The sequence below is a fragment of the Miniopterus schreibersii genome, assembly GCF_964146895.1.
Source record: "Miniopterus schreibersii genome assembly, chromosome: 16".
Taxonomy (NCBI): domain Eukaryota; kingdom Metazoa; phylum Chordata; class Mammalia; order Chiroptera; family Miniopteridae; genus Miniopterus; species Miniopterus schreibersii.
The window spans coordinates 15961357-15976286 of record NC_138116.1 but is presented as its reverse complement, the minus strand read 5'-3'; the positions used below and the strand labels follow the sequence as shown (position 1 = coordinate 15976286).

Below are 14930 nucleotides of genomic sequence, written 5' to 3'. Positions count from 1 at the left end.
GCCGGCCAGCTGGCTGAGGTTATTCGGAACAGCAAAGCCCAATGAAATGAAAAAACATCCAACCCCGACAGCCAGCACCAAGCTCTCCCCCTCACCGATGGGAGGTGTAACTGAAGCAGGAAGTACATTTGTAGCCAGTCTTCTGGGGCTGGGTAAAATACTTTGGAAATTCATCACCTTTCTGGGTTATACATTTTATTTAGCCAGATGCAAAATTCTCTCTGCCTTCAGGATCCTTTATTTAAATTTATGAACAGATAGTAAGTTTTTTGTCAAACACCTTCACTTAAAAATGTGGTTGCTGTATGAGTCTGTTAGGGCCGCTATAACAAAGTACCCCAAACTGGGTAGCTTACACCACAGAAGTTTATTTTCTCACCGTTCTGGAGGCCAGAATTCCAACATCAGGATGCCATCAGGATTGGCTTCTGTTGAGGCATCTCTTCCTGGGATGTAGACAGCTCCTTCTCACTGTGTCCTCACATGGCCTCTTCTCTGGGAGTTTAAGGAGAGAGAGAGGGAGAGGGAGAGAGATATCTCTAGTGACTCTTGTCTCTTCCTCTTCTTACAAGGACACTACCCCATTGTACCAGGGTCACCTCCACGACCTCGTGTAACCCTAATTACTTACGCAAAGGCCCTGTTTCCAAATATAACCACATTAGAAGTTAGTGCTTCAACATGAATTGAAGGGAGTGGGGGCACAATTCAGTCCATCGCAGTTACTTTCCATAAGATCCTTAGCACCTCCCTTTCTTCATCCAATGATCTCCATTACAGTGCAGCATATATTCTTTATTCCTATACATTTATCAAGTTTAAGCAGATTGCAAGAATGAATCCAAACCAGTACCTTTTCCCTTAGGACCTAGTCTTTAGTGGAAGAAACAGCTGAAGAGAAGGAGAGTGTGGTAAACAGAATAATGGCTCCCAAATGACATCCACATGCTGATCCCTACAACCTTTGAATACATTGTTACATGGTAAAGGGGTGTAAAGGTTGCAGGTGGAATTAAGGTTGCTAATCAGCTGACTTTAAAATAGGGAGCTTTGCGCAGCTGGTGTTGCTCAGCTGTTGAGCATCAACCTAGGATCCAGGAGATCGAGGTTCCATTCCTGGTCAGGGCACATACCCGGGTTTCGGACTCAATCCCCAGCAGGGGATGTGGAGGAGGCAGCCGATCAATGACTCTCAACATTGATGTTTCTCTCTCTCTCCCTCTCCCTTCTCTCTGAAATCAATAATATATATATTTTTAAATAAAATAGGGAGCCTCTCCTAGATAACCCAGAGGGACCCAATCTAATCACATGCTTCCTTAAGAGTGGAAGAGGGAGGCAAAAGAAGAGTCAGAGAAAGAGATGTGATAGTGAGAGATGTGGCAGGGTCAGAGATATGCTACGTTGCTGGCTTTGAAGATGGGGCCACAAGCCGTGGAATGTGGGTGTCTTTGAAAAGCTGGAAGAGCAAGGAAACATGATGAACACCTCCCCGCCAGATAAGAATGTTTCCTGGCCAGTACCTTCATTTTAGCCCAGTTAAGATTCATGTCGGACTTCTGAGCTGCAGAACTGTAAGCCAGTAAATTTGTGTTGTTTTAACCCACTAAGTTTGTGATAATTTGTAACTACACCAATAGAAAACTAACACAGGGAGTTAGAGGTGTAGGGGAGAGGGTGATGGTTACGGCAGACCGCGAATGTGTCAGGTATGGAACTAGGGGATTTATACATGTTGTTTTTTCACGCACTGTTGAGGCAGATATATATTTGCTACATTAGGAAACTGAGACTCAGAGTTCAAGTAGCTTTCCCAGAGACACACAGGTAAGCAAGTCAGTGAGTACATGGGCCATCTGGAATTTCAGACCACGTCTGCGTAGTCTGTACAAAAGAGCAAGGGTCTAGTCTGCATCCAAGCTCTGGCTCTGCTACCGAGGGAGGACAGGGCACTGAACTCTCTTAGCCTGTTTCTTCAATTGGAGAAATTGTGGAGAGAAATAAGGTTCATGAGATCGGTATACAAAGCAAATAGGGATATCGGAATCAAAGGGCATTCTAAAGTACAAAATGTGTGTCTGCTGTAAAGTCTTCTCCAGCTGCCACCTCCCTGGACACCCACATCAAATGAATGAATGATCTAGGGTTTTGAGAGGCTGGAAATCTTCTTGGATCATACCTGACTTGGTGACTTAGCCTCAGCATTAACCAGGTACATACCTCTCTGAAAATCTCCATCCTTCTGTTGGGCGGCAGGTGTTTATAAACATGGCTCTGGCTGCATTCTCAGTCATTTCAGAGGCTGAAAATTCCAGCATGGTCAAATCACCCCCGTAACAGGGAATTAGGGGAAGGTGAGCACTTAGCCAGACCACTTGCCATGGAGTTATTTGTCTTTGGTAGCATTTTATGCTCCAGTAGTTAACAAAAGTTTTGTTTAGCTAACACAAGTATTTATTTGATGGAAATAGTTTTAAAGCCTGGGATTTGAGTAAGTGTACATATATCTCCAGCTATTTAGCAAATAAACTCTGGTCTGAATTGTTTGTTATCAGTGATTCAGTTATTACCATCAAATGTATGAATAGAGCTTTTCAAGTTACTTGGATATGAAAATATTGGTGGGGAGAGGGCTAGTAATCCTGCCTATTTGGTGACATTTAGACTATTTAAATAGATGAAGCATTTTTCCTGGTCTAGTTGAGTTTCTATACTCATATTTTTTAAGCCATTCAGGGCAAGTCGACTGTGTTATCACATTTAAAGATTGTTTTATCTGAGCCTTCGTTGTAAATAAGTAAATTATTATAGATTATAAAGTCTATCAGTTTTGAGCATTTTTTACTCAGTATTGTAACAGTGGTACTATATCAGTGGAATATCTAAGGAATCCATGCATCAAACATTTATTGACCCCCACTTTCTGTGAGCCTGACACTGGGCTGTAAAAATGTATAGGCTGGCCTGGGCTCCAGAAGCTAACAGCCTAGTAGACAGAGCAAGACATTAAGAATTCATTGCCACGTGATGTGAGTAATACAAGACTGCTGAGGAAGCAGGCTTCACACAAGTACTTCTTATTCATGCTTAATCAAATTTTTATGAATTTCTTGGCAAGTGTTTTAAAATGCTTTAGACATATAATCTATGATCATTGAATTAGTCAGTATATCTTTTAACTATTTCATCTTGTAAAGCTGAAGACCCCTTTTCACATGGTGATTTAATCCATCCCAGAACCTCCACACACATGGTTGAAACCAACAGAGCCTAGGAGAGGAGGGTAACAACGGTTACATCTTCAGAAGTCAGATTGGGATCCAGATCCCGGCTCTGATGCTTACTAGTTGTGTGGCCTGGAGTAAGTTCATTCATCTCTCTCAGTATTAGTTTCCTCATGTAGAAAATGAAGATAGTGAGCGTCATGCTTTCGTTGCTTTAACATACACTAAGGTTACAGAAGACAGTTAAGTCCACCTCTCCACAAGTCCAGGGTAGCACCATTGGAGACAGTCAGCACTTAAAGCTCATGAGAGAACTGTCAAACTTGATGGCACGTTTGGTTTTTATCCCATAATTTTTAACTAATTTATAACACTCGCTATCAAGTGGCTTTTGCACTTAACTGTGATGGAGTATATAATACTGAGGAAACACCTCAAGACTTTAGAGATGGTCTCGTAAGGAACTCCTCAAGGTCCCTTCCAGCTTTGTGATTTTTAGGCCATACAGTTCTTCTCTAATACAGTATGTATATTTATATTTTTATATTTTCAGGGTAGTTGATTTAACTTTGGTAGAAAAAGATAGAATAAGTATAAAATTAGTTGAAATTTTATGTTTCAAATAATTTTAAGTTTTTTTAAGATTTCTAATTCTGTCATTTAATTAGTCAGATGTTTATTAATGTATTTTATTGGATAAATTAAGTAAAAGCCCTATGGTTTGTATTATAATTCTTACTATTTTAATAAGAACATTAAAAATTAAAGTAACTTCTGTATTTCATGCACTTCCACTTGTAAGTGGAAATTTAATGTGGAAACTTGGGCAATGGTCTTGCCAAACTTGTTTCTAATTAAATTCAGTTTCATGAATCTATGTTCTGGCAGAGCATTTTGATTACTGACATGTATTTAAAGTAGCATGAAAATATACATTTATTGCCTGTTTTCTGTATTTTAGACAGATCTCTGGTTGGTAGAAGTTGTACGTATCCTGACTGGGAAAGTAATAGCCTTGGCTTCGTCTCGAAGTACTCTTGCTTTCAGTGGCCTGAGTGGCGTTACCCGCTGTGACAGATGGCCGCCTTTCAGCCCCTCACAGCTCACGTACCAGCTGTGCAGGGATTCCTGGTGGGCGGGTGGCTTGTTTTTGCTGTGGATTGTTCTTCTGAGATCTCAGCACCTTCTAGCTCATGGCTCTGCCATTCCCCAGCTCCTCAGTGTCCTCTGCATTCAGGTAGTGGACTCGACTTCTTAAAAACCGCTGGCCCAAAGACACAAACATCAGTTCTCTCGCCTTGCACTGGTGGAAACTAGTCATATGCTCACATAAGGGTGTAGTGGGAGCTGGGAAATGTAGTCTTTGCCGGGGCAGCTGCCTCCGCTCTACAGTGTGTAACAAATATACCAACTACAAAATTCTACATAGTTGTGTATTAGCATATAATAGTCCGGTGTGTCAGTATCGGTGTTAGTAGGACGAGTTCTTTCAGTTCTTCTGTATTTTTTTACCCTATCATGATCGGAAACAATAGCAATTCTTAACAGTTACCCAGAACTGTCATCTGTGACTATAGTACACTTTTTTTCTTTGAAAAATTAATTGCATCAGCTTTGGACCTGGGATGTTTTGACTTTATACAAAATTGCCAACAATCTACTTCTCTGTATATTATTTGAAAAAATATAATTGATACTTCTAAATTTTTTCAGGAATTTTCTTTTTCTAGTTTTGCAAGTCTAGTGAGATAGCACTTTTTATTATGCATAAGTAATATTTTACTGGAGCTTTAGATTCTTGTACTATAATATCTGAGATCTGAAGATTTTTAAATTAAGATCATGTGCCGCACAACAACATTTTGGTCAGTGATGAACCACATACATGACGGTGGTCCCGTAAGATTATAATGGAGCCAGAGGCTTCCTGTTGCCTAGTGATGCAGCCGTTGTCGTGTCGCAGCTCAGCACACTGCTCCTGCGTTTGCCATGGTGCTGTGTGAAAAATGCCACTGGGGTGTGTACTTACTGTAGGGTACTTTTTATCATTATTTTAGAGTTTACTCTTTGTACTTCCAAAAAAGTAAGTTTGCTGTAAAACAAAGCAGCGTTACTCCTGTAGCAGCCTCCTGCCTCTCGTTTCCATGTCTCTTGATTGCTGGGTTTGTCTTCGTGTTGTTTTGTGCAGTAACATGCTGCGCAGGCTTGTAGCCTGGGAGCAGTGGGCGAGACCGTACGGCCTGGGTGTGTAGTCGGCTGGACCACCTAGGTTTGTGTTAGTGCGCTCCATGAGTTCCCACATCAACAAAATCGCCTAGTGGTGCGCTTCTCGGAACATATCCCCGTGGTTAGGCAGTGCACGACTGTAATTGGATTTTTAAAATTTCAAAAGATATCTTATGTATTTTTTATAGAAAGTGCCATACGTATATAATAAAAATAAAATTTGTTTTCAAAACTGTAAAGATTTGGATGGGATCCTGCTAATACTTCATCAGAGCCTCACTGGATTGTCAAATTCCTAATTACAGAATGCTCAAAGTGTTCCGAGAAATACCAGTTCGATTTTAGCTGTATATTTCCGAAATTATGTAAGAGAGAGGTCTTAATATGTCAGTGGGAACTCCAAACCGCCTGTAATTTTCTCTCACATGTTTGTTATGGATACTTCCTATCACTAATCTATAGTGATTCTCATAACCAGTATCTGACAAGATTACATGCTGATTTTTTTATAATTTTATTGTCATGATTCACTTTTTGTTCTTATTAGCTAATTTGTTTTAAATTTGGATTTTTTTTTTTTTTAAGTATAAATCTTCTGTTATAATTAGTACTTGCAGTTTATGGCCAGTTGTAAAATTTTCTAGTGTTTCTGAGTTACTGGTGGCAGAAACAGGTTGAATTAACATATATTTACTTATTTGTGCTTGTTTTCTAGTTCATATGAATGTTATATACTTAAGATAGCCCACCACCCTACGCTGGCTGGATGGCTCAGTTGCTTGGAGCGTCGTCCCATTACACCAAAAGGTTGCAGGTTCGATTCCCAGTCAAGGCACATACTTAGGTTGCGAGTTTGATCCCCGGCCAGGGCACGTTCAGGAGGCAACCGATCGACGTTTCTGTCTCTCATCGATATTTCTCTCTCTCTTCCTCCCTCACTCCCTCCCTCTCTAAAATCAGTAGAATCCTGTCTTTGGGTGTTGAGGATTAAAAAGAGGATAGCCCCACCCCCAATAAAAGAGCATTGGAAGTTAATTACTTCAGCGCGTTATTCTGCAGCTTTATCTTAAATGTGGTTAAATATTTGCAATCTTGCTGAATTCACAATGTTATGTAACTAGTGCCGTCCTCAATGGGAGATTAACAAAACGGCCTCTTTCATCATCACAGATGGTAATAAGAATGAATTTCTACAAAACTAGTGCACTTTTTATCTTTAAACCACTTTTCTCTTAACATGCTGTCCTAAATTTTTATTTTGAAAGAAAGCATTTTGCATACTAGGAGGTAAGAAACATATGGAGGGTAATTATAATGAAATTTAAATAATTCACTTACATTTCTTTGCCAATAAAATAAAGCATGTTCTATTAGGTTTGGTTTTTTTAATAAGCTCTAAATTATGTCTTTCAGTTTACTATTATTATAAAAGAAAAAAACTCAACACAGTCATCTTCCCAAATCAAATATTAACGTTTTCCAACAACAGATCTGGCGATCATTCAGAGGCAAGTGGCATTATGCTTTTTAGATTTTCATATATAGCTGAACTGCTGTGGATCACCCCCCAAATCAGGTCAGATACATGCTCTGCAGGAACATTTGCCAGAGGTGCTGCATGTTCCAATGGAAGGTGCTTGTGTTTCACATCAGCCCCATCCATTTTCCGGACCACTACATTTCTCATGCTCAGTAGCAGCACCTCACTCTGTGAACCATGGGGTCTTTATTAATTAAACAGCATCAACAGGGCTGATGTATTTTCTCTCTTCTCAGTTGAATTACCAAGCATATAAATTACAGAGGAAATAGTTCTAGTGCTAGAATGTTCTCCAAGCCGGTCAGTCTGGGATGATCTCATCATACTGGTTATGTCAAAGCTCTTTAGTTGCAGTGGTCACCAGGACATAAAAGTGAACAGTACACACACAAATGCCCAGCCCAACCTCACAGGAAGAATCCCAAGTTTTTCTTACAACAATCAGAAAGCCCTAGTTATCCATAAAACTGGCCACTATCATCATTGAATGTGTACTCATTGCCAGGCACTGTGCATGCCTCACCTGAGTTTCAGAAGCGTTGGCTCTGGATGTTTTCACAAACGACCCAGGGGTGAAATGAGTGCTTGCAGCCTAGAACACTCTCTCTCTGCTGCTAAAGTTTTATTGTTTTCTAGTGAGCAGCTGTTATAATTGCACTTTTGGTGTTTAAGTATGTGTGTTTTTTAAATGTACAGAAAAGCATATTATGAACATAAGATTGATCAGTAAATATTTTATGGCATTATTTTTGTATTTGGAGTAATATGAGGTGTTGCTTCATTGATAAAAAGTGCTTAATGAAGGTCACTGGCAAGGGTGACTTTCTAGTGGAACCTTCTAATATTCATTGTTCAGAGTCTACAGCTACAATTTTTTCTTAGACATTTTGCTTTTGATTAATTTAAATGATCAGTTTAATGGAATGTTTGTATATGGGCAATTATAATATTTCAAGCATGAGAATATAATTTTTTAAAAAGTCAAATAGGAAAGCATGCACCTGGACTTACCCCTCAGGTAATTGAAAGTCTCTTCTAACATATTGTAAATGTAAATATTAAAGTGTATATACTTTAGCTCCTTTTAGTTCTAAACACGTACTTTGTACAGGATGATGTGCCCTCATTCCACCTTGCAGTGGCATTCCAGTCCCCTTATGTTACACTCAGTATTTATTCAAAACGCTTTCAATTTAGGCAGCTTTCCAGCTTTATAAAGGCCTTGCAATGAAGCTAACCTGTGCAGAACCATCTGCATTAGTAAGTTCAGCCTCCGTAATGAGAAATTCCATTAAACCATTAGAGGTAATAGCCACGTGACTCACTGTCCAGAGAATAACGATTCTTTGTACCACTTAACCACACTCCAAGGTTGTGAAACTATGATGATGTCTGGGCCCTACCACCCTCACCTTGACTCTTAAACAACTTAACCCTTTTACCCAATCAATCATGAACCTATCCAAGATCTTCTTCCATGGAAAGATGCACTTGTAATGTTTAAACAGACAGGTCGAATGATTTGAGTAGGGCGATATGGATAGAATTTAGAGTTTAGGATTGAAAGCAAACCAAATGCAGTAACAACAGTGAACGTAACCCTTTGTACTAAGTCCAGCATTCGTAGTTAGCAGCAGCAGCAGCCAGTAAAGCTAGTGCATTTTGTGATAATTCCTACCTTGTGTCCTATAGAACACGAGTCCCGTGTGTATGCTCATGGGGGCACGCTAGTGTGAGAAACGTCGCGTACTCTTGGAGAGTCAGAAAACACCGTCATATATTTAAGGTCCTGGGAAATCCAAGAGTAAAGAAACCTGCCTAACTGTGTTTAACCTAGTGTATCTCATACTGATTTGACCATAAAATTATCTTCTTTACATAGCATTTATTAAAGATCCTTGGAACACACTTTGGAAATTATCCTGTAATTTAGGAGATACTTTTAGATCCACAATCTTATTTGAGCCTCAGGAGTGCCAGCCCCCAGAAAGATTTGCTCTAAGATCTGATGCTGCTTCTGAGGTTGAGTTTGGAGAGGATGGGGTGGGGGAAACTAAGCTGAGATGGATGAGGGCAGTGGAGTAAACTAGGGCCAGAAAGAACATCCAAGGAAAAAAAACAGATCACCCTAATTCCAGAAGCTGTCTGTCCAGCACTAGGCACTGGGCGGATGGCAGTGGATTTAGGAGACCCATCCAGCTCCAGGTGGGTGTTGATACTAGTGCTGAGAAATGCCGTCTACCAGGTAGGGGCATGCTCTGTTGTTTCATCACTACCCGAACATGCCCTACGCCTTGTGTATGCCCTTCCCTGCCTCTGCTTGTGACCTTCCCTGAAAAGCTTACTCATTTATTCTGAGCACATGTTAGGCACCGTAAACTCAGAGAAAAGAATCAGTTCCTGCCCTCAAGGAGCTTCACATGTCATAAGAAGGCCTAAAAATAAGCATTTATGATATAGCATAATAAGAGATAAGACCATGGGCACAGATCAGAGGAATCATAGGAAGGCTTGGAATCAGTAAACTAGGTTAACACAGTGGGCGAGGAAGAGTGTAGCAGAGAGGACAGCAATGTTGAAGAAGGTAAAAAACAAAACTTTCTTACTCTGGAGTGTGTATCTGAGCCCAAAGGCATTGGTTGGCACTGGATTTTTAGCACATTAGCGTCAGTGTCCGTTTGTCATTAGAAAGACCTCTTGGCTGGAATGGAGCATGAATTAAAAACAAACTAAGACAGAGGCAGAGAGACAAGCAGTTGCAGTGACCTAGGCAAGAGCATTGTAAAGGAGAGGAAGGAAGAGAGTCCAGGGATGCTAGCGCAAGACAGTCGCAGAACTGCTGGCTGAATGAAGGTCAGGTCAGGAAAGGCGAGGAATCCAAGATGAATCACTCCCTGCATTTCTTGTTACCAAAGAAAAAAAGCAGAAACAGTTTTGTTGAACCTTAAAACACATCTAAGACTTATTAAAAAGGTTGGGTCCGGTTCCAAGTGCTTCTGTCCCAGGGGACCACAGCCGGGCAGGGCAGACAGTGTGGCTAGGACGAGCGCTTGCATGCGGGGTGGGCCCGCCTCCTGACTGTAACTGCCTTCCTTGTTCTCAAGTCACGTGACACAGACCACGTCCTGGATGCATCCCGTGGCGAGCGCGCTGAGCCTGTCCTGCTCCGAGGAGACCGCGGAGGACTGCGCCAGGGACGGCCCCGACCCGAAGAGCTGACCGTCCTCTGCAGGAAGCCGAGCGCCGTGGCCTCCCCAGCTCAGGCTCCGGGCCGGCCCGAGCCGCAGCCGTCTAAAATAGGAGTGAACACACACACTGCGTGTTGAAGTTGTGAAATAGGGAATCTGGACTCAGGCTATTTTTTTAAACTCTTTGCTATAACTCTACACATTTACAAGGTCAGTTGCCACTATGGTAGTTCTTTTAAGAATAACCTAGTCCGATTTTTTTAAAATCATACACAATTAGATTTTTCTATTATGTATCCTTTTTTATATCTAACGAGACCTTTGTAATCTCACATACTGCTCTTTATGGAGTATCTGGTACCGTGAGTTATAGAATTAAGACGTAGGTTAGACAGTGATATGAACGTAGTGAAATACTTCATTTACTTGGTAATTCACTAACCTTTTGTATTTGTATCTTAGGAATGCGACTTAGGCAAGCTTTTGGGTTGTTGTGTGTTTTTTTAAAGATCACAGTTAGACAACTCTCTCACAGGCTACTGAATACAGCCTGCATTTTATGGGGATTTCCAATTTACATAATGCTTTCCTGACCCTGTTTTCTTTAAACCCTCCAGCACGCCTGTGAGGCAGATCCAGTGGGTAATTTTTATTCTTGTTTTTCAGTTATGGAAACAGCAGTTCAAAGAAATGAGGCACCTTGTCCTGGAGCTAAGTAAGACTCACACCTGAGTCTTCTGATGCTCTGTCCAGCCCTTTCCTCTGCCCCCTACTGTCCCAGCAGAGGGAGGCCACAGCCCAGCACACAGGGCACCGTGGTTGTGTTGATACAGCTGAGCTCCACACTGTGCACTTGGGTGGCCACTGAGGTTCAGGAGGCGCCTCTTCAGTTAAGCATGGCTCCCACATAATCCTTCCCCCATCTCCACCCTCACCCCCTCACCAGGTAGGAGCATGGTTTTGTCAGGCTTTTTGCAGCAGCTCGCATTTTTCCAAAGTAAAGGGGCGGGCTCCTGTCCAGGATTTGCTCTGCTTAGGCTGCCCTCGCCACAGGGAGCATGTGAGGGGCGTTGATGAGAAGAGGGGCGTCCAGAATCCCGTCCGCTATTAGGAGAGCTATCCTTGAACTCTCCTGCTCCAAGTTCAAGACTGACCTCATTATTACCGATGTCACCCACCAACTAATTATGCTTCTGATCTTATTTTATCTTATTGTAAAGGATGCTAGACAATTTCTGGTCGGAGTGAGCCACTGACTTGGAGACCTAAAGATTTTCTCTCAGTCTAATGATTTAAACCCTGGGCTAGAAAATGGGGGCGGGGGGGTGGGAGGAGGAAGTCGTTTTCAGTGTCCTGGCCATGTTAGGTACCAACTAAATAAGAAAAAGGCATTTATTCTTACCTAGTGTTGTGTTTTTAGGTAATATACTTAGAAAGTGAGTGAGAATCATTCATTAATCAGAATACTTGTCCCCAAATCACACCTGATAATACAGAGAAGCTACTATTCATCACTGGCCTCTTCTCTCTTCATCTCCCCCCCCCCCCCCCCGCTTCCAGTCCTCTCCTGCTCTTCTCTCCCCTCCCTCCTCCCACTCTGCCTCTCTGCCTCCCCACCTCTGGAATACAAGTAGCCCAAACTCCCTACTACAGGGACATGCTGAGAAGGTTCAGGGACTGAATTGGCCGGATCCTTGAGCATTGTCCAAGATTCCCCCCACTTGATGCTGCTCTGACCTCTAAACCAACAGACAAATGCCCTCAGGGATGCTCAAAGTAACATATGGTCAGAACTCATTAAAAATCTTTATCCATTGCAAATAGAGCCCCCAAATTATTTTTTGGTGAGTTGACACATAGCCAGTCTTTCTTCCATGTAAGTCAACCCTATCCATGTGGTCATTATGAACTATTCTCCATTAACCCACTGACAGATTTTTTAGGGTGACGCCATCTCTGTGTTCTGATGTCCTTCCATCTCACTTCACTAAAGAGTGACCAGGATAGTCCTGGCCTGTGTGGCTCAGTGGTCAGAGTGTCAGCCCACACACAGGAGGGTTGACCAGTTGATGTATCTCTCTCACATCGATGTTTCTTTCTGTCTCCTCACCTCCTCCCTTCCACTCTCTCTCTGAAAATCAATGGGAAAAATACCCTTAGGTGAGGATTAACAACAACAAAAAAGAGTGACCAGGGTGAGCCATCCTTATTTATTCTCAAAATGTTTCCTGAGCACCAGCGGTGAGCCAGGCAAGCCCTGCGTGAGGCCCCTGTGGTGCAGGAGGGCCCTAGCCAGCCAGCCAGCCATGCCTTGGGCTCTGCTTACTGGTGGGCAAAGCGTAAAAAGCTCCTCAGGCAGCCAGAATCGGACAGCTTCTCTCAGATTTTAGAATTTTAAAAATATATTTCCATGAAAAATCAAGGAGTATGGAATTGAACAAAGTAAAACAAACAAAAAACAGCAGCATAGCCCATCTCACTTTCCAGAGGGAGCCATCACTAATATTTGATGAGTGTTTTTACTCAAAGGAAATCATACTGTTAAGCAGCTTTCTGTTGACTTACTATGTCGTGGTTTGTTTGTTTCATGGCAATACATAGGTTAATGGTATATTTCAAATGTCTGCGTAAAGTGTTACCACCCAGAAAACTTGTGTAGCCAGCAAGCTATTGATGAGCACTTAGGCCGTCTTCAGTTTTCTGTTACTAACAAATGTCACAGTGAACATTCTTATATTCGTATTCTTACATTTATTATTTCCTTTTCCTCATATATCTCTGTACTCTACATATATATCTGTGTGCCAGTAAGTCTGTAGTGGGAATATACTGATGAAGTAAGTTGCTATGTCAGAGATAGATTCCTTCTGATTTGGGTAGGTATTAATAAATTTTACCGCATAAAATAGGATCAGTTTACACTACCACCAATAGTGTATTGGCGGTAGAGCCGCTTTTCTCTATATTGCTGGACTTTTTCAGCTCCTAAGAAGGCCAATAACTTTCTGATTGTTTTTGTGCTTAGAAGAGCAACTTTCTTTTCATCGTTGCCTGAGGGCCTGAACTTTGCCATCAGTAGGTTTAGTTCTTTAGCAGCAGAGACCCATAAGCTTTGTAGAGGGGAGTCAGCAGTGACTCATTCACTGGATGTCGAGCACGTCATTACTTTTAGCTTCTTACCCGAAAATATTTCCCTTCCCTGCGTTACACATAATGGTTATGAGGACTAGCTTTTAAGTGAGCTCACTTAGGTGAGAGCCCTTGGTAAAGTAGAAACACACCTATAAGTTCTTTGAGCCTCAGTTTCCCCATCTGTATAAGGAGGATCGTAATCCCCTGCTTCTTCCCAAACCAATTCAACTCAGCAGCCACCTCCGGAGCACCTGCTAAATGCCAGACAAGGTGTAACGTCTCCAAGCCACCATGGTGGACAGTACTGATTCCCAAATCAAGAGGCTCGTAACCTAACACCTTTTTCCTTTCTTTGCTTTTTTCTCCAAAACCTTTCCTTTTTCCTTAAAGGAGTAAGACGCTAGGGGTCTGTTTAGTAAGAACCCCCGAAGAGAGGCCCTTTATCACTCTTAAATTTGAATAATTCCAAAATAATAGCACCCCTTGAGTAGAAATGAAAGAAACATACTGTATGAAGGGCCTCTCTGATAATGAATGCAGAGCAGCTGTAAAAATACAGGGTCGAATGACACTTTCATAAACTGCTTGCAAGACTAGAAAATATTATTCTTTATCTAGGGTGAAGGGGGGCATTGGATTTTCTCTGCTACATGAAAGGCAACTTTGAATTTTACAAGGTATAGAACAGAAAGAACTGAACTTGCATGAAAACAGCTGACTTGCTCTGTCACGTGTAACTTTTGAGAAGGTGGAAAGAACTTTACACAGAATAGGCCTGTGGAGCTTCACTTTGGAAATAAAACGCCCAAGATATTTTAACCACAGCTGTCCATGTGTAATGTCGTCGCCCGCATGATGATTGTGTAGATACCAAATGTGGTTCTGTAACTGCTCTCTTCATATGACTTTTATATTTCAATAATACTACTTTTGTTAACTGTTTTTTTGTTGTTTGTTTGAGTTTTACTCTTGGGTTGGGTTGGGGTTCTGAGGGAAAGTGCAATCAGATTAATAGTTTGGATCCCCCATTCTCATTCCCCCGTCACCAGATATTTTTTTTACCATTTCACCCTGTTTATTTTTTACATGATTTATCACCTTATAAATTTTCTTGTCTGTTTATTGTCTCCCTTAGTAATAGGAGCAATAATGGGAGTAAGGTCCATGAAGGTGGGAATTCATCTGTGTTGTTCCCCATTATATCCTCAGGACCTATCACGTGCCTGTCACATAGTAGGTGTTCGGTGCGTACTCGTCAAATTGAATGTGGAATGTACTGTGCACAACTAAGACTTAGTTCCCAGCTTAACTCTCCTGCCTTCTTAAACACTTACTGAAGTGCTGCAGATGCCAGACACTTTGCTGTGTACCAGGGATATGATCCTAGCCCCTGTGTGATTTGTATTTTAGGGAAAGAGCATTCAACTTAAATTAACCAAAGCTTTTCCATTTATTTTCTTTCTATCCCTTCTTCTCCTGTATTTGAACTTCCCAGCCCTTTAATGTTCATTGCCTCCAGAAAGAGGTGTGACCTTAGCAATCAGAGGAACATGTGCTCTTTGAGTTTTAAACGCCAGGCTCCTTGGGGTACTGGAAAGGCTTCATGATTTGGATCAAAGA

The 14930-nt window shown here is 41.6% G+C and overlaps 1 protein-coding gene across 2 annotated transcripts in view; it reads left to right on the top strand.

Moving 5' to 3' along the window:
- The window catches only part of STXBP4 (syntaxin binding protein 4), a 117691-nt gene extending 103439 nt beyond the window's left edge, over positions 1 to 14252 (top strand). For both annotated transcript variants that reach the window (XM_081116051.1, XM_081116050.1), the window contains one exon: positions 10095 to 14252. In XM_081116051.1, coding sequence (XP_080972177.1) covers positions 10095 to 10209 — 115 coding nt within the window. In that variant the 3' untranslated portion in view covers positions 10210 to 14252. The remainder of the gene's footprint in view (positions 1 to 10094) is intronic.
- The last annotated feature ends 678 nt before the right edge of the window (positions 14253 to 14930 follow it).